The sequence below is a fragment of the Gymnoscopelus microlampas genome (genome assembly GCF_963454915.1).
Source record: "Gymnoscopelus microlampas genome assembly, chromosome: 20".
Lineage (NCBI taxonomy): Eukaryota > Metazoa > Chordata > Actinopteri > Myctophiformes > Myctophidae > Gymnoscopelus > Gymnoscopelus microlampas.
The window spans coordinates 19530219-19549434 of NC_139957.1; the positions used below are offsets into that span (position 1 = coordinate 19530219).

Genomic DNA, 19216 nt, shown 5'->3' on the forward strand with positions numbered 1-19216 from the left:
ATGTGCAAACTGAAAATGTACAGCTTCATGGGAAAAAGAATGTTCAAGGTCATGTCACTCACACTACACCCCCTGCAGGTGATATTTGTAATGTGCTACGAAGACAGAATGAAAAAACTGCTTTACTGGTTAAGCAAAATCTGTATTCCACTTTACCACCAAGAGACATTCCAGTTTATGATGGTGACCCATTGCAATATGAAATGTTTATCAGGGCATTTGAGAGAGGAGTGGAGAAAAAGACTGACGATTACAGTGACTGCTTACATTACTTTGAACAATATACAAAAGGCCATCCATACAAGCTCGGATAAACCTGGAGGAACAAGGCATGCAAGCTACAGGAGAGGCATGGACATTGTGCTAAGCTTTCTGACCTTGTACAATTCATAGAGAGACAGGTAAAAATACTGTCTGACCCACTGTTTGGAAACATCCAAGATGCTAAGCAAACTACAACTGTCAAAACCTCAACCATCATCAAACCAAGAGACACAAGAGACATTCCAAGAAGCAGTTTTGCCACAACAGTAACACCCATAGAAACAGCAGTGAAGTCAAATGGAGTGGAAAGAAGTGTATTCATCAGCTATCATAATTATTGTCTTTTCTGCAATAAAAGTGGTCACACATTGGATCGGTGTCCACAGATGAAAGAGGGAAGACACAGAGAGAAGATGGACTACTTAAAGGAAAAGGGAGTCTGTTTTGGCTGTTTGAAAAGAGGACACTTAAGCAGAGACTGCACAAGTCATTTAACCTGTGATACGTGTGAACAAAACCATCCTGATATACTCCACATTGAAGAAACAGAAAAGAAATCAATAGGAATCAATGCTGTCGTCTCACCTCACACATGTGGTCATATTGGGGCCGGTGATGAAACCTCCATCTTCTCCATAGTACCCGTTCAAGTGAAGAGCCACAGGGAGACAGTGTTGCAAACATATGCATTTTTGGACCATGGAAGCACATCCACATTCTGCACTGAAAACTTAATGAGAAGGCTAAACATTAGCGGACAAAAAACAAATATTCTTCTCCGCACAATGAACCAAGTGAAGCCTGAGACCAGTCACCATATCTCAGGTTTGGAAATAGCCAAGTTGGACAAAAATGATTTCATACAACTCCCTAATGTGTTCACTCATAAAACCATGCCTGTCTCACAACACAATATTCCAAAAACAACAGGGCTTGTCACCATGGCCTTATTTGAAACATATCAAACTGCAAGAAATAGACTCTGGTGTTGACCTACTGATTGGCAGAAATGCTTCAAAGTTATTGGAACCTTTTTGGAGGTGGTTAACAGCCAGGCAGATCGACCATATGCTGTGAGGACCCTATTGGGGTGGGTCATCTATGGTCCCTTGATAGGAGACAACAATGTCAGGGATGAGACTGGCTGCACTGCTGCGGCTGTCAATCATATCATATATCCAGAAAAACAATCAGGACTTCAGTGAAAGAACAAGCAAGGATATTGAAGCCAAGTCAGGGTAGGATGAAAGATGGACTACTGCGTGAAACAGATCTGTTCCGCAAGGTGGCTTGCCTCCCACAAGAAACGTTGGTGGTTATGTCCTCATACCCTTTCGCCATGGTCTGGAACAGCAATATTAAAGGTTACATTTTCTTTTTCTTTCAGCTAGTTCCCATCATGGCTGCACCTTCCTCGATCATCACCTGCTTGTCTCTCTCAGCACACCCTAAATTTGCTATTTGTCTTGCGTTTCAGCATCCTTCTCCCTCCGCCTCAGATAAACCATCTCTACCTCACCTCTCGCTTTATCCACCTCTCTTGCTTTATCGTCTAACCTTCTAACCTGGGCTTATACTCAAATGTAGTAATTTCTGTTCTCATCCCTCCATGTTGCTTCTAATGAGAATCGTAGCATTTTCAATCCGGCCGCCTCTAGTTCTTTGCCCTCTACTAACATGACCACTTGCCCGGTGATTTATTGACTATGGTTCACATAATTTATTTTCTGATATTGCACTAACATGTTTGTGCTGTCTTTTTCAGGTCATGTATGCCAGGGATGTGTGGTTGGAGGATGGAAAGGAGACAGAGGGTACAATTCCTAATAATTGGATCGACAGGGGTAAGGGAACCATTAGATGGCCAAATGCCAAACAAACACAACTTACAAGATGAGAAAGGACCCCCAGGAGGACTGGCTGACGTCCCAGTTAGTCAAGATAAAGATGACTTCAGGCAGGTTTTTGGATCATTTACTCAATAATTCAAGTACAAATAGTTGAATCAATGTTTACAGTTGAATTGTATAACTTCTAGTTAAAGCTTGTGAATGTGACAACTACAACCTGACCAGCCAAGCAGAGGAGGAAGAGGAGGATGTGGATGTGGTGATAAGGGAAGAGGAAACCTGTTAAAAGACAAGATGATGACTGATGTAGAGTTCATATGTTTCTCAAGTAACTTCTAAATATGAAATGTGTTAACAGAAACTGGGCCTCACATTGTAGACCATTCATGTTTTATATGACGTTTTGGACCATTATGGGTAACTTTCTTCTATAATCAATTTATAAGTCCATTGTCAAAAATGACAATCAAATGCTTTAATAAGGCTGTCTATTTTAGATATGGATATGTTTATTTTTACTTTATATTGCAGCCGTATAGGTGCCCTCCTTTCCTATCGCACCAAGGAAGTTGCAGTCCAGCCAGGACAACAATGTGTTACTCAATGCTTGTTGAGTATTGATGTCAATTTATGAAATATGATAATGATGTATTGGGTACACACAACATGAAATCAGTTACAAGCTGATTGTTATGTTTCAGACTCTGAAAATCAAGCCCTGGATGGCCTGGTGGATGTCGTGGTGGACACCATGTCTGTCGAGTTGGAGCATGCTGAGGGGTCTTGGCACAGGGAGATGTCTACACACAGTGAGTATGAATCACATTTAAGCAGTCACCTTTTGTATTTGGTATCTAAGAACATTCTTTGTCTTTTCCAGGCTCCCGACATGCAAGTGTAGCACCTCGGAGCAGAGAAATGTCCACACCCCGTGAGTATTCACTTTCTCCATTGCACCAACACATTTTAAGTACAGTCAGTACAAGGTGTTACATGTTGTGCATACTAAAGAAATCATTACCATACCTAATTCACAAGCAATGAGTAAGTAGTTACAGGCTCAATGTGTTGAACTATGTGTATCAGAGGAGATGTGTGATTGTCAACATCTAAGACCAACCAGTAGGGGTAGTCTTTTTCAGTGTGACATGGTGTTGTAGTAGTATTATGTCCAAGTATTAAGTCTTTAGTGATGGCTCCAGCCATCAGGCACAGTGATGGCTCCAGACACAGTGTCGGATACCGGCACAGCATCAGGACCAGCCACGACTCCAGGTACAGCAACAGCTCGGAGGCACTCTGTCAGGTCCAGACATGATGACAGGTCCCACCGCAGTGATGGGTCGAGGAACACGGTCAGGTCCAGACATGACAGATCCAGGGACACGGTCAGGCATGGTGAGTTGTCCAAAGGCCCCAAGTAATCAAAACCTTTACAATTCAGCAAGTAGTATCGTGCACCCCTAATTGTTACAATATGACATATTTATTATTTCTCATCTAATGTATAGTCATCTGTCTTGGAAAGTTTTAATGCAAAAATATCACTTTGTAATTTCTAAAATGTACTTTTGTTCTTATTACAGGTGCTATGCAGTGACTGAGAGGCCAACATGGGCATTCCCATTGCCAGCACAAGGTAAGTTCTGAGCTATTTCAATGAAGACCCCCAACAAACTGGGGGACACTTAATTTGCAACCCTTCTCTCTTCTGCCCATTCTCTCCTTTCTTCCTTTACTGTTCTCTCTGTCTCCTCTCCTATCGGGACACAAAAACTGCTCTTCAATTATATCAGTGTTTTGTATCATTGTAGGGTGGTGTCTATAACATGTCTCTGTGTACACTTACTTATTTTTCAGTATACCAGAAGAAAGTCCTGACCATATCAATATTCACTAAAGAACCTGCCTCTTCAGCGGCCAGTCATGTTGAGAGAATGGAGGACTTCCAGAGAGAGGAGCAACTCCTCAGTGATGTCCAAGCTTTTAATACCCTGGTAGGCTTTTCAAGAGTCTGGAAGTAATGAACAGCATAAGATGCACTCGCACACTTTTTACGTTCCTCTGGGATATGTCAGTGAAAGTTTTCATGGACTTATTCCAACAGGTGCTGCAACTTTCCCGTTATAGAGGGAAGGACGTTAAGGACTGTGTCCACAAAGTTCTTGACAGGTATGTTTCAACATACACTATGAATTAACCCCTGTGTGATGTTTGGGTGCGCTGTGGTTTTCAATGTGTGAACACTTATTTGGTTAATTCTTCTAGATGAGCGCCTGACTGCATGTTTCCATTAATTTGCCTTTTTTTTTTTTTGCTTAACACCTGAATCCTCTGTTATGTCATGTCAATGACATAATGGTTGAACATTAAGTGAAAATTAGTAGTATAAAGGGTTTATACCATGTTTTACAATAAATCCTACTACATTATCAAATGTAATTTGTTTTTCTTAAGGCTCTTCAGTAACAGTCTGATGGCACAGTTGAACATGAAGGGGGAAAAAGAGAAGACTGCGGCTTTCAGCGCAATACAAGGTAAGCCCATATTTCATGTTGACCAAGGACAAATCAAAATGTAATTGGGTAAAACATGTCCTTTCCGGTTGACATAAAAAAAATACAATGCCAACTGTCTACCGTTACCGTTGCTATCATAACATTTTAAATAACTGGTGGTTAGGTGTAGAAGGGAGATGGCTTTGTATTAAACTAGTTGTGGATGTACAAGCATTTTTGCATGTCAATATGGAGACTCGCAATCAGTTTTATTGTCACTTCCACAACACACACTAGGCAAACAGGGGAGCAAAATGCCATTCTCCTCAACTCATGATGCACATTAAAAAGAGGCAAACATTAAAAAGTAAAGAGCAGACAACATTGGTAAAAAGTGCTGATGCATTCAAAGTGCAATCCATCTTTCAAGATGTTGGTTTTGGGGGCAATACATGGTTCAGGGTTCTGATGGTTTGGGGCAGCTGTTGGATGACCTGCTGGTGCTTCCCCCTGAGCTCTTGAACCTCCTACCAGATGGCAGGAGTTCAATCGAGCTGTGTATTATGTCAGATAGGGACTAGGACAGCATGTTGCCTTTGCACATTTTTTATTGCCTTTTTCTACTATGCAGATGCAGTCATGAAATTCTACCCAGAAGCCACAGAGGACCTCATAAGGCAGCATGCCGCAGACCACCTCAAGCATGCTCCAGCGAGAAGGGGAGGACACACAGCAGGCACTCAGGACTGATTTAACTTGAACTTTCACTGTCCATTGTGGGGGATCTTAGTGTCACAGTATTGTACAGTGTTGTGTAATTTGAACTTGTGTTCTGTTCAACGAAGTAGCTCTGGTTGGACCTTACCCTGGTAGCTCACTGGCTATTCAGTACAGCACTTGTTTAATATGTTTCAGTTGTTGTGGAACCGGCCCAAGCAAAAAGGGTGTCCCTGCAAAGTAAGCTGTGCTATTATGTTTTATTATTATTTTATTTTCATTCGACTAGTGACGTGGACTTGGACTTAGCCCCCCTCGGACATACCTGTGGACTACACCAGGTACAAATGACTTTTTTGTTGCTCTCCCTCATGGAGCTACTTGCGGATTATACCAGGGTCAGTCCACCCTAGGTGGACACGCACTGACCTTTTGCACCTTAATCCCATGTATAACGCACTGACTTTTTTGTCTTTTTTTTTATTGTACTCTTTTTCTCTAAGCACCTTAACGTCATAAGTATATCATGCACAGTATACGTACATTGCTGCTATGCTCAGGCACCTTAGTTTTTATTATCTCAGGTACTTTGTAAATATGTAGATAACTTGTTTGGCCTTCTGCTGTTCTCTTGTTTGATCTCCTTCCCACTTGCCCCCCACCCCTCTTCTTCTTCCCTCCCCTCTTCTTTCTATGGAAATTAACGTTGCGCTGGGAACGATGTACAAAAACGAATTTCACCCACTTTTGTACCTTGTAAACCTGTGATGTGACAATAAACCTGATTCTGATTCTGACGTGTAAAAAAAAAAAAAAGAGAAGTTAACTGCTCTGTTCTGGATCAAGCTTAATCAGCCCTGGTGACTGCTTTGTGTGTGCTTTGTGTTAAGTGGCTGTCCCGCTTCTGTTCTGTCAAAAATAATTCAAAGCTGGCTTGATCTGCTGTTTGTTTGAATACTTAATTAGTCAGATAGGTAAACGTCATGAGGTACGTTAAGGCTAAAAGGATAACACAAGTCCTGGGGACTTGTTTCCATTGTGGTCCTATGAACTAGATTCCATTTCAGGGGGTCTAGTTCCAGTCCACAAATATTCCACAATCATATGGAATATTTGTGGAATACTGTAATTGTGGAACATTTGTTTGCGCAGCTGTGTATTCACAAGAAGAATAAAGAGATAATAAGGAAATAAGTGTGTATTGAATTGTGATTTGTTTGTAAACCTCTGTGTACTGTATTCCCAGTTTTCAGAAGGTGGCATAACCATTTGATCTTGTTCATTTTCCTGTAGCTTTGTTTGATTAGCTTAGCAGCATGTTAACTACTAACTATGTTAAAGCTACAGGAAAATGAACAGGAAATGGGGATTACAGTTATGCACCGAGCCTAGAAGAAGTGGATTGTTTGATTAGTTTATTTGAATATTAAAATTCAAAAGGATAAAAAACACAAGAAAGCCCGTAGGCTTGTTTCAATCGTGGTCCTTTGGGAAAGGGGACATAGGGAGCTACAATACAATACAATATAATAACATAAAAAACATAAAACAAGGCCAAATAAAACTTACAAATTCAAAAAGGACAAACAGAAGACTAAACATCAACTAAACAAAAACTAAGATTGGGGTAAAGATGTCTATAATTAGTCTAAATTTGACGTAGAAAAGATGACCTCATTTGGACTAGAATAAGCCCTTATGTAGAGGTTTGGACGTTCAGAAGACATCCGACAAAGACGCAATTAAAACTTTAATTCTGCACCCTTCAGGGACCAAAATGGGACGTTCAAAAATGACCTCATTACACATTGGGAATAAAATAATATACTGTATATGTGAAAACATCTGTTCCATTCCTGTTGTTCCCTGAAGATGAAATGGTCGAGCTCGTTTGCCTGACCCCCAATTGTTATAATTGATCGTTCCTTCCGACCGACCGAGAGGCATACCGGACCGAGGTGGAAGGGCAACACTGCCCTCTAGTGGATACATCCAGTTTGTACATGCACATGTTAACCCAGAGTACAGAAGTCCTGACGTCACTCGTCCATCCCCTGGGTCGTAAAGTCTTTTCCCTATGGAGAATAACATTGGGTCATCATAGAATCGTCTCATAAGAATTGTGGTCCAAAAATAAACAAACTGCCTCGGCGATATTGTCAGGGAGGAGCCTCGGCATTGTTTATGATAGTCAGTCACTCATATTTGAAAAAGTCAGTTTCTGGCAAATTTAACTAATTCGGCAGAAGTAACATTAGCGTTTTCTCACCGTCAGTTGATGCTTCATATCCATAAGGGTAAAACCGCCGGGGTCATTTGTTTATGTTTGGAACACAGTTCTTATTTGACGCGATATTAAACACGTCTATGGGAATTCAGAACAGGGGGGAAAAGGTTTTAAAGGTTTACGGTTCTAGAGGTTTTACATCTTCTAAAGCTCTAAGGTATTCTCTAAAATTCAAATGGTAGCCGATATGTCCTAAGTAGGCCGAACGTTGTAGAGTTGGAAAGGAGTTTGTAGCTAAAAGTATGAAGGACTAGTTAGGGGTCAAAAAACGGGCCGAATACGTAGTGACAATAACGTCAGTGTGCTCGCTAAGTATATACTGTTAGGCACATACGTGAAGTGTGGCCTCTGCACTTTAACAACTAACAGCCTCAAATCACTCTAAGATTGCCACATTGTTGACCTGACCTGGAATCGTACCCAGCACATCCAGGACCTCTGGTTCACCAGGCAGGCCCACTAACCACTCAGCAATGGCACTCTGATTAACATCATGTCAGAAAATGAAACCAAACAGTCTGACTATAGTCAGAGTCAAGCTTTACAAAATGTAAGTTGTGTAAAAAAAAGTCTGACTATACTAAGTTGTTATTTGTTTAAGTCAGGCTATACTCTACTCAGAGTCATAAGTTTACAAAATGTACTAAAGTACAGTGAACGTCTGTGCGGTTTGTCTTCATCACTGAAAATAACGTACATGTAAACAGATATAAAACTGCTGTCATGTGCAGTTGGGGTGAAGAAACACAACCATTTCACTCCTAATAGTACCTATTTGATTTGATATCCTGACTTGCTGCTGTGGCTGAGGCTTGAACCTGTTACCTGCGGCTCACTAGTCAGTGACTCTATCCATTCACCTACAGCTGTTTCCTTGTAATCTGTGGTTCTAAAACGTTTTGTTGTCAACCCCCCAAATTGACATGTATTTGGGCAGTGGACCCCAATGTGAAAAGATGTAGTGTCAGGGCCCCCCATGAAAAAGATTTATATTTATGCTGTAACACATTTTAAAGTTATTTGTCTTGTTTGTTGTTCAAGTCAAAGCACCAGGAAGGCTGTACTTGAGAGCCATCTGTTAGCTCAATGGGTTGAGACACAGTATTCATGATCCAGAGGCCATGAGTTCAAATCCCATTGATGTCTTTCCTATGAGTCTTTCCTTTGCAGACTGGCTTCCAGAAGATCAAGTGAAAACCATCAGGAAGGCTGTATTTGTCATCCAACTCTTAGCTCAATGGGTTGAGACGCAGTATACATGATCCAGAGGCCATGAGTTCAAATCCCACTGGTGTCTTTACTGTGATGCTTTCCTTTGCAGACTAACTTCTAGAAAAACAAGTTAAAAGCACCAGGAGACCTGTAACTCTCAGCCAACAGCATAGCTCAACTGGTAGAGCGTCTGTCCAATAACATGACTTGACTTCACTTGAGTGGGTTCGATTCCCATTCGAGTGAAGTTACCCCGGTATCTTGGGGCAACGGATAAATTGACTGATATCCTTAGTGATGCTTCCCTTTGCAGACTAACTTCCAGAAAACAAGTTAAAAGCACCAAGAAACCTGTAACTCTCAGTCGACAGCATAGCTCAACTGGTAGAGTGTCTGTCCAATAACATGACACTTCACTTGAGTGGGTTCAATTCCCAGTCGAGTCAAGTGTCCCCGGTAACTTGGGGCAACGGATAAATTGACTGATATCCGTAGAATAACTTGTAGGAGTGTGCTGGTTCAAATCCAGTTCAACCCAGGACCGAGCGGTCCTGGGTTCGATTCCCACTAACGTCAAGTCCCCGGTAAATTGGGGCAGCGGATAAATTGACTGATATCCGTAGAATAACTTGTAGGAGTGTCCTGGTTCAAATCCAGTCACCACCTTAGTAACTGAGACCGAATCTGGCCAATTCGGTCTCAGTTACTGAGATAGATAGAGGGTGTGTAGAGTGGGCGGAGTAGAGTAGGGGTAGAGTAAAGAGGGAATGTAGTGGGAGGAGTAGGACTAGGGGGAGGATTAGGAGTAGGACTAGGGGGAGGAGTAGAACTAGGGGGAGGAGTAGGACTAGGAGTAGAACTAGAGTAGGGGGCCAGAGTAGGAGTAGAGGCCAGAGTAGGGGGAGGAGTAGGGCCAGAGAAGGGGTAGGGCCCAGAGTAGGGGGAGGAGTAGGGCCAGAGTAGGAGAAGGGGGAGGGCCCAGAATAGGGGGAGGAGTAGGGCCCAGAATAGGGCCAGAGTAGGAGAAGGGGGAGGGCCCAGAATAGGGGGAGGAGTAGGGCCCAGAATAGGGGGAGGAGTAGGAGAAGGGGGAGTGCCCAGAATAGGGGGAGGGCCCAGAATAGGGGGAGGAGTAGGGCCAGAGTAGGAGAAGGGGGAGGGCCCAGAATAGGGGGAGGAGTAGGACCGGGCGAGGAGTAGGGGGAGGGCCCAGAATAGGGGGAGGAGTAGGGCTCAGAATAGGGGTCGGGGGAGGAGTTGGGGGAGGGCCCAGAATAGGGGGAGGAGTTGGGGGAGGGCCCAGAATAGGGGGAGGAGTAGGGCCCAGAGTAGGGGGAGGAGTAGGGCCGGAGTAGGGGGAGGGCCCAGAATAGGGGGAGGAGTAGGGCCAGAGTAGGAGAAGGGGGAGGGCCCAGAATAGGGGGAGGGGTAGGTAGGTGGGTGGAGTAGAGTAGGGAGCCAGGAGAGGGATATGGTTTTGGTTTCTGTATGGAGGTGAAATTTTATTAGAGATTTGCAATATCGCGTGTGTGGAGATTTGCAATAAGAGGACAACTAGAGGGAAATAGGAATGTTGGCCTTAACTACCTTCCCTCCACCACCTACATACAGAAACCAAAACCATGGCCCTCTACCCCCCCTGGCCTCTACTCCTACTTCGGGCCCTACTCATCCCCCTACTCCTGGCCTCTATTCCTACTCTGGCCCCTACTCCTCCTCCTACTCTGGGCCCTACTCCTCCCCTCCTATTCTGGGCCCTCCCCTCCTATTCTGGGCCCTCCCCCTTCTCCTACTCTGGCCCTACTCCTCCCCCTATTCTGGGCCCTCCCCCTACTCCTCCCCCTTCTCCTACTCTGGCCCTACTCCTCCCCCTATTCTGGGCCCTCCCCCTACTCCTCCCCCTTCTCCTACTCTGGCCCTACTCCGGGCCCTCCCCCTTCTCCTACTCTGGCCCTACTCCTCCCCCTACTCTGGGCCCTACCCCTTCTCCTACTCTGGCCCTACTCCTCCCCCTACTCTGGCCTCTACTCCTACTCTGGCCCCCTACTCTAGTTCTACTCCTAGTCCTACTCCTCCCCCTAGTTCTACTCCTCCCCCTAGTCCTACTCCTAATCCTCCCCCTAGTCCTACTCCTCCCACTACATTCCCTCTTTACTCTACCCCTACTCTACTCCGCCCACTCTACACACCCTCTATCTATCTCAGTAACTGAGACCGAATTGGCCAGATTCGGTCTCAGTTACTAAGGTGGTGACTGGATTTGAACCAGGACACTCCTACAAGTTATTCTACGGATATCAGTCAATTTATCCGCTGCCCCAATTTACCGGGGACTTGACGTTAGTGGGAATCGAACCCAGGACCGCTCGGTCCTGGGTTGAACTGGATTTGAACCAGCACACTCCTACAAGTTATTCTACGGATATCAGTCAATTTATCCGTTGCCCCAAGTTACCGGGGACACTTGACTCGACTGGGAATTGAACCCACTCAAGTGAAGTGTCATGTTATTGGACAGACGCTCTACCAGTTGAGCTATGCTGTCGACTGAGAGTTACAGGTTTCTTGGTGCTTTTAACTTGTTTTCTGGAAGTTAGTCTGCAAAGGGAAGCATCACTAAGGATATCAGTCAATTTATCCGTTGCCCCAAGATACCGGGGAAACTTCACTCGAATGGGAATCGAACCCACTCAAGTGAAGTCAAGTCATGTTATTGGACAGACGCTCTACCAGTTGAGCTATGCTGTTGGCTGAGAGTTACAGGTCTCCTGGTGCTTTTAACTTGTTTTTCTAGAAGTTAGTCTGCAAAGGAAAGCATCACAGTAAAGACACCAGTGGGATTTGAACTCATGGCCTCTGGATCATGTATACTGCGTCTCAACCCATTGAGCTAAGAGTTGGATGACAAATACAGCCTTCCTGATGGTTTTCACTTGATCTTCTGGAAGCCAGTCTGCAAAGGAAAGACTCATAGGAAAGACATCAATGGGATTTGAACTCATGGCCTCTGGATCATGAATACTGTGTCTCAACCCATTGAGCTAACAGATGGCTCTCAAGTACAGCCTTCCTGGTGCTTTGACTTGAACAACAAACAAGACAAATAACTTTAAAATGTGTTACAGCATAAATATAAATCTTTTTCATGGGGGGCCCTGACACTACATCTTTTGACATTGGGGTCCACTGCCCAAATACATGTCAATTTGGGGGGTTGACAACAAAACGTTTTAGAACCACAGATTACAAGGAAACAGCTGTAGGTGAATGGATAGAGTCACTGACTAGTGAGCCGCAGATAACAGGTTCAAGCCTCAGCCACAGCAGCAAGTCAGGATGTCAAATCAAATAGGTACTATTAGGAGTGAAATGGTTGTGTTGGTGTTTCTTCACCCCAACTGCACATGACAGCAGTTTTATATCTGTTTACATGTACGTTATTTTCAGTGATGAAGACAAACCGCACAGACGTTCACTGTACTTTAGTACATTTTGTAAACTTATGACTCTGAGTAGAGTATAGCCTGACTTAAACAAATAACAACTTAGTATAGTCAGACTTTTTTTTACACAACTTACATTTTGTAAAGCTTGACTCTGACTATAGTCAGACTGTTTGGTTTCATTTTCTGACATGATGTTAATCAGAGTGCTATAGCTGAGTGGTTAGTGGGCCTGCCTGGTGAACCAGAGGTCCTGGATGTGCTGGGTACGATTCCAGGTCAGGTCAACAATGTGGCAATCTTAGAGTGATTGGAGGCTGTTAAAGTGCAGAGGCCACATTTCACGTATGTGCCTAACAGTATATACTTAGCGAGCACACTGACGTTATTGTCACTACGTATTCGGCCTGTTTTTGACCCCTAACTAGTCCTTCATACTTTTAGCTACAAACTCCGTTCCAACTCTACAACGTTCGGCCTACTTAGGACATATCGGCTACCATTTGAATTTTAGAGAATACCTTAGAGCTTTAGAAGATGTAAAGCCTCTAGAACCGTAAACCTTTAAAACCTTTTCCCCCCTGTTCTGAATTCCCATAGACGTGTTTAATATCGCGTCAAATAAGAACTGTGTTCCAAACATAAACAAATGACCCCGGCGGTTTTACTCTTATGGATATGAAGCATCAACTGACGGTGAGAAAACGCTAATGTTACTTCTGCCGAATTAGTTAAATTTGCCAGAAACGGACTGTTTCAAATATGAGTGACTGACTATCATAAACAATGCCGAGGCTCCTCCCTGACAATATCGCCGAGGCAGTTTGTTTATTTTTGGACCACAATTCTTATGAGACGATTCTATGATAACCCAATGTTATTCTCCATATGGAAATTACTTTACGACCCAGGGGACGGACGAGTGACGTCAGGACTTCTGTACTCTGGGTTAACATGTGCATGTACAAACTGGATGTATCCACTAGAGGGCAGTGTTGCCCTTCCACCTCGGTCCGGTATGCCTCTCGGTCGGTCGGAAGGAACGATCAATTATAACAATTGGGGGTCAGGCAAACGAGCTCGACCTTTATCTTCAGGGAACAACAGGAATGGAACAGATGTTTTCCCATATACAGTATATTATTTTATTCCCACTGTGCAATGAGGTCATTTTTGAACGTCCCATTTTGGTCCCTGGAGGGTGCAGAATTAAAGTTTTAATTGCGTCTTTGTCGGATGTCTTCTGAACGTCCAAACCTCTACATAAGGGCTTATTCTAGTCCAAATGTGGTCATCTTTTCTACGTAAAATTTAGACTAATTATACACATCTTTACCCCAATCTTAGTTTTTGTTTAGTTGATGTTTAGTCTTCTGTTTGTCCTTTTTGAATTTGTAAGTTTTATTTGGCTTTGTTTTATGTTTTTTATGTTATTATATTGTATTGTATTGTTGCTCCCTATGTCCCCTTTCCCAAAGGACCACAATTGAAACAAGCCTACGGGCTTTCTTGTGTTTTTTTTATCCTTTTGAATTTTAATATTCAATAAACTGATCAATCAATCAATCAATAAACTTCTTCTAGGCTCGGTGCATAACTGTAATCCCCATTTCCTGTTCATTTTCCTGTAGCTTTAACATAGTTAGTAGTTAACATGCTGCTAAGCTAATCAAACAAAGCTACAGGAAAATGAACAAGATCAAATGGTTATGCCACCTTCTGAAAACTGGGAATACAGTACACAGAGGTTTACAAACAAATCACAATTCAATACACACTTATTTCCTTATTATCTCTTTATTCTTCTTGTGAATACACAGCTGTGCAAACAAATGTTCCACAATTACAGTATTCCACAAATATTCCATATGATTGTGGAATATTTGTGGACTGGAACTAGACCCCCTGAAATGGAATCTAGTTCATAGGACCACAATGGAAACAAGTCCCCAGGACTTGTGTTATCCTTTTAGCCTTAACGTACCTCATGACGTTTACCTTTCTGACTAATTAAGTATTCAAACAAACAGCAGATCAAGCCAGCTTTGAATTATTTTCGACAAAACAGAAGCGGGACAGCCACTTAACTCCCACAATGTTGTTCCATGCAGTCTAGCTCAAGACTGAATACAGAAGGTCATACAGAAGGACACACACACACACACACACACACACACACACACACACAGTAGTCACTAGGGCTGATTAAGCTTGATCCAGAACAGAACAGTTAACTTCTCTTTTTTTTTTTTTACACGTCAGAATCAGGTTTATTGTCACATCACAGGTTTACAAGGTACAAAAGTGGGTGAAATTCGTTTTTGTACATCGTTCCCATCGCAGCGTTAATTTCCATAGAAAGAAGAGGGGAGGGAAGAAGAAGAGGGGTGGGGGGCAAGTGGGAAGGAGATCAAACAAGAGAACAACAGAAGGCCAAACAAGTTATCTACATATTTACAAAGTACCTGAGATAATAAAAACTAAGGTGCCTGAGCATAGCAGCAATGTATGTATACTGTGCATGATATACTTATGGACGTTAAGGTGCTTAGAGAAAAAGAGCACAATAAAAAAAAGACAAAAAAGTCAGTGCGTTATACATGGGATTAAGGTGCAAAAGGTCAGTGCGTTTCCACCTAGGGTGGACTGACCCTGGTATAATCCGCAAGTAGCTCCATGAGGGAGAGCAACACAAAAGTAATTTGTACCTGGTGTAGTCCACAGGTATGTCCGAGGGGGTCTAAGTCCAAGTCAAGTCCAAGTCCACGTCACTAGTCGAATGAAAATAAAATAATAATAAAACATAATAGCACAGCCTACTTTGCAGGGACACCCTTTTTGCTTGGGCCGGTTCCACAACAACTGAAAAATATTAAACAAGTGCTGTACTGAATAGCCAGTGAGCTACCAGGGTAAGGTCCAACCAGAGCTACTTCGTTGAACAGAACACAAGTTCAAATTACACAATACTGTGCAATACTGTGACACTAAGATCCCCCACAATGGACAGTGAAAGTTCAAGTTAAATCAGTCCTGAGTGCCTGCTGTGTGTCCTCCGCCTCCCCATCTCGCTGGAGCATGCTTGAGGTGGTCTGCGGCATGCTGCCTTATGAGTTCCTCTGTGGCTTCTGGGTCGAATTTCATGACTGCATCTGCATAGTAAAAAAAGACAATAAAAAATGTGCAACGGCAACATGCTGTCCTAGTCCCTATCTGACATAATACACAGCTCGATTTAACTCCTGCCATTTGGTAGGAGGTTCAAGAGCTCAGGGGGAAGCACCAGCAGGTCATCCAACAGCTTCCCCAAACCATCAGAACCCTGAACCCATGCTCGCCATATATTGCCCCCAAAACCAACATCTTGAAAGATGGATTGCACTTTGAATGCATCAGCACTTTTTACCAATGTTGTCTGCTCTTTACTTTTTAATGTTTGCCTCTTTTTAATGTGCACCATGAGTTGTGGAGAATGGTATTTTGCTCCCCTGTTTGCATAGTGTGTATTGTGAAAGTGACAATAAAACTGATTGTGAGTATCCATATTGACATCCAAAAATGCTTGTACATTCACAACTAGTTTAATACAAAGCCATCTCCCTTCTACACCTAACCACCAGTTATTTAAAATGTTATGATAGCAACGGTAACGGTAGACAGTTGGCATTGTATTTTTTTTTATGTCAACAGGGAAGGACATGTTTTACCCAATTACATTTAGATTTGTCCTTGGTCAACATGAAATATGGGCTTACCTTGTATTGCGCTGAAAGTGGCAGTCTTCTCTTTTTCCCCCTTCATGTTCAACTGTGCCATCAGACTGTTACTGAAGAGCCTTAAGAAAAACAAATTACATTTAATAATGTAGTAGGATTAGGATGTATTGTAAAACATGGTATAAACCCTTAATACTACTAATTTTCACTTAATGTTCAACCATTATGTCATTGACATGACATAACAGAGGATTCAGGTGTTAAGCTAAAAAGAAAAAGGCAAAATAATGGAAACATGCAGTCAGGCGCTCATCTAGAAGAATTAACCAAATAAGTGTTCACACATTGAAAACCACAGCGCACCCAAACATCACACAGGGGTTAATTCATAGTGTATGTTGAAACATACCTGTCAAGAACTTTGTGGACACAGTCCTTAACGTCCTTCCCTCTATAACGGGAAAGTTGCAGCACCTGTTGGAATAAGTCCATGAAAACTTTCACTGACATATCCCAGAGGAACGTAAAAAGTGTGCGAGTGCATCTTATGCTGTTCATTACTTCCAGACTCTTGAAAAGCCTACCAGGGTATTAAAAGCTTGGACATCACTGAGGAGTTGCTCCTCTCTCTGGAAGTCCTCCATTCTCTCAACATGACTGGCCGCTGAAGAGGCAGGTTCTTTAATGAATATTGATATGGTCAGGACTTTCTTCTGGTATACTGAAAAATAAGTAAGTGTACACAGAGACATGTTATAGACACCACCCTACAATGATACAAAACACTGATATAATTGAAGAGCAGTTTTTGTGTCCCGATAGGAGAGGAGACAGAGAGAACAGTAAAGGAAGAAAGGAGAGAATGGGCAGAAGAGAGAAGGGTTGCAAATTAAGTGTCCCCCAGTTTGTTGGGGGTCTTCATTGAAATAGCTCAGAACTTACCTTGTGTTGGCAATGGGAATGCCCATGTTGGCCTCTCAGTCACTGCATAGCACCTGTAATAAGAACAAAAGTACATTTTAGAAATTACAAAGTGATATTTTTGCATTAAAACTTTCCAAGACAGATGACTATACATTAGATGAGAAATAATAAATATGTCATATTGTAACAATTAGGGGTGCACGATACTACTTGCTGAATTGTAAAGGTTTTGATTACTTAGGGCCTTTGGACAACTCACCATGCCTGACCGTGTCCCTGGATCTGTCATGTCTGGACCTGACCGTGTTCCTCGACCCATCACTGTGGTGGGACCTGTCATCATGTCTGGACCTGACAGAGTGCCTCCGAGCTGTTGCTGTACCTGGAGTCGTGGCTGGTCCTGATGCTGTGCCGGTATCTGACACTGTGTCTGGAGCCATCACTGTGCCTGATGGCTGGAGCCATCACTAAAGACTTAATACTTGGACATAATACTACTACAACACCATGGCACACTGAAAAAGACTACCCCTACTGGTTGGTCTTAGATGTTGACAATCACACATCTCCTCTGATACACATAGTTCAACACATTGAGCCTGTAACTACTTACTCATTGCTTGTGAATTAGGTATGGTAATGATTTCTTTAGTATGCACAACATGTAACACCTTGTACTGATTGTACTTAAAATGTGTTGGTGCAATGGAGAAAGTGAATACTCACGGGGTGTGGACATTTCTCTGCTCCGAGGTGCTACACTTGCATGTCGGGAGCCTGGAAAAGACAAAGAATGTTCTTAGATACCAAATACAAAAGGTGACTGCTTAAATGTGATTCATACTCACTGTGTGTAGACATCTCCCTGTGCCAAGACCCCTCAGCATGCTCCAACTCGACAGACATGGTGTCCACCACGACATCCACCAGGCCATCCAGGGCTTGATTTTCAGAGTCTGAAACATAACAATCAGCTTGTAACTGATTTCATGTTGTGTGTACCCAATACATCATTATCATATTTCATAAATTGACATCAATACTCAACAAGCATTGAGTAACACATTGTTGTCCTGGCTGGACTGCAACTTCCTTGGTGCGATAGGAAAGGAGGGCACCTATACGGCTGCAATATAAAGTAAAAATAAACATATCCATATCTAAAATAGACAGCCTTATTAAAGCATTTGATTGTCATTTTTGACAATGGACTTATAAATTGATTATAGAAGAAAGTTACCCATAATGCTCCAAAACGTCATATAAAACATGAATGGTCTACAATGTGAGGCCCAGTTTCTGTTAACACATTTCATATTTAGAAGTTACTTGAGAAACATATGAACTCTACATCAGTCATCATCTTGTCTTTTAACAGGTTTCCTCTTCCCTCTTATCACCACATCCACATCCTCCTCTTCCTCCTCTGCTTGGCTGGTCAGGTTGTAGTTGTCACATTCACAAGCTTTAACTAGAAGTTATACAATTCAACTGTAAACATTGATTCAACTATTTGTACTTGAATTATTGAGTAAATGATCCAAAAACAAAACCTGCCTGAAGTCATCTTTATCTTGACTAACTGGGACGTCAGCCAGTCCTCCTGGGGGTCCTTTCTCATCTTGTAAGTTGTGTTTGTTTGGCATTTGGCCATCTAATGGTTCCCTTACCCCTGTCGATCCAATTATTAGGAATTGTACCCTCTGTCTCCTTTCCATCCTCCAACCACACATCCCTGGCATACATGACCTGAAAAAGACAGCACAAACATGTTAGTGCAATATCAGAAAATACATTATGTGAACCATAGTCAATAAATCACCGGGCAAGTGGTCATGTTAGTAGAGGGCAAAGAACTAGAGGCGGCCGGATTGAAAATGCTACGATTCTCATTAGAAGCAACATGGAGGGATGAGAACAGAAATTACTACATTTGAGTATAAGCCCAGGTTAGAAGGTTAGACGATAAAGCAAGAGAGGTGGATAAAGCGAGAGGTGAGGTAGAGATGGTTTATCTGAGGCGGAGGGAGAAGGATGCTGAAACGCAAGACAAATAGCAAATTTAGGGTGTGCTGAGAGAGACAAGCAGGTGATGATCGAGGAAGGTGCAGCCATGATGGGAACTAGCTGAAAGAAAAAGAAAATGTAACCTTTAATATTGCTGTTCCAGACCATGGTGAAAGGGTATGAGGACATAACCACCAACGTTTCTTGTGGGAGGCAAGCCACCTTGCGGAACAGATCCGTTTCACGCAGTAGTCCATCTTTCATCCTACCCTGACTTGGCTTCCATTTCCTTGCTTGT

The 19216-nt window shown here is 42.8% G+C and overlaps 2 protein-coding genes across 6 annotated transcripts; one reads left to right on the top strand and one right to left on the bottom strand.

Annotated features, from left to right (window-relative positions):
• Positions 1-1490: 1490 nt before the first annotated feature.
• On the top strand, positions 1491-6475 carry LOC311036217 (uncharacterized protein). 4 transcript variants are annotated; one of them, XM_084044773.1, is made up of 9 exons: positions 1491-1628; positions 2030-2923; positions 2974-3045; positions 3317-3512; positions 3701-3753; positions 3975-4111; positions 4222-4286; positions 4572-4651; positions 5244-6475. In XM_084044773.1, exons 6-9 carry the CDS (start codon positions 4052-4054, stop codon positions 5360-5362), a joined length of 324 nt encoding a protein of 107 aa, XP_083900899.1. In that variant the 5' UTR covers positions 1491-1628; positions 2030-2923; positions 2974-3045; positions 3317-3512; positions 3701-3753; positions 3975-4051; the 3' UTR covers positions 5363-6475. The 4 variants fall into 4 exon arrangements, with proteins under 4 accessions (XP_083900899.1, XP_083900897.1, XP_083900898.1 ...); XM_084044771.1 differs by having other exon boundaries at positions 2995-3045; XM_084044772.1 differs by having other exon boundaries at positions 2030-3045; positions 3305-3512.
• An 8110-nt stretch (positions 6476-14585) lies between these two features.
• On the bottom strand, positions 14586-18622 carry LOC311036349 (uncharacterized protein). 2 transcript variants are annotated; one of them, XM_084044988.1, is made up of 8 exons: positions 17760-18622; positions 17638-17688; positions 17171-17366; positions 16930-16982; positions 16572-16708; positions 16397-16461; positions 16027-16106; positions 14586-15423 (listed from the first exon to the last, which is right to left on the bottom strand). In XM_084044988.1, exons 5-8 carry the CDS (start codon positions 16629-16631, stop codon positions 15299-15301), a joined length of 330 nt encoding a protein of 109 aa, XP_083901114.1. In that variant the 5' UTR covers positions 16632-16708; positions 16930-16982; positions 17171-17366; positions 17638-17688; positions 17760-18622; the 3' UTR covers positions 14586-15298. The 2 variants fall into 2 exon arrangements, with proteins under 2 accessions (XP_083901114.1, XP_083901113.1); XM_084044987.1 differs by having other exon boundaries at positions 17638-18622.
• Positions 18623-19216: the final 594 nt, after the last annotated feature.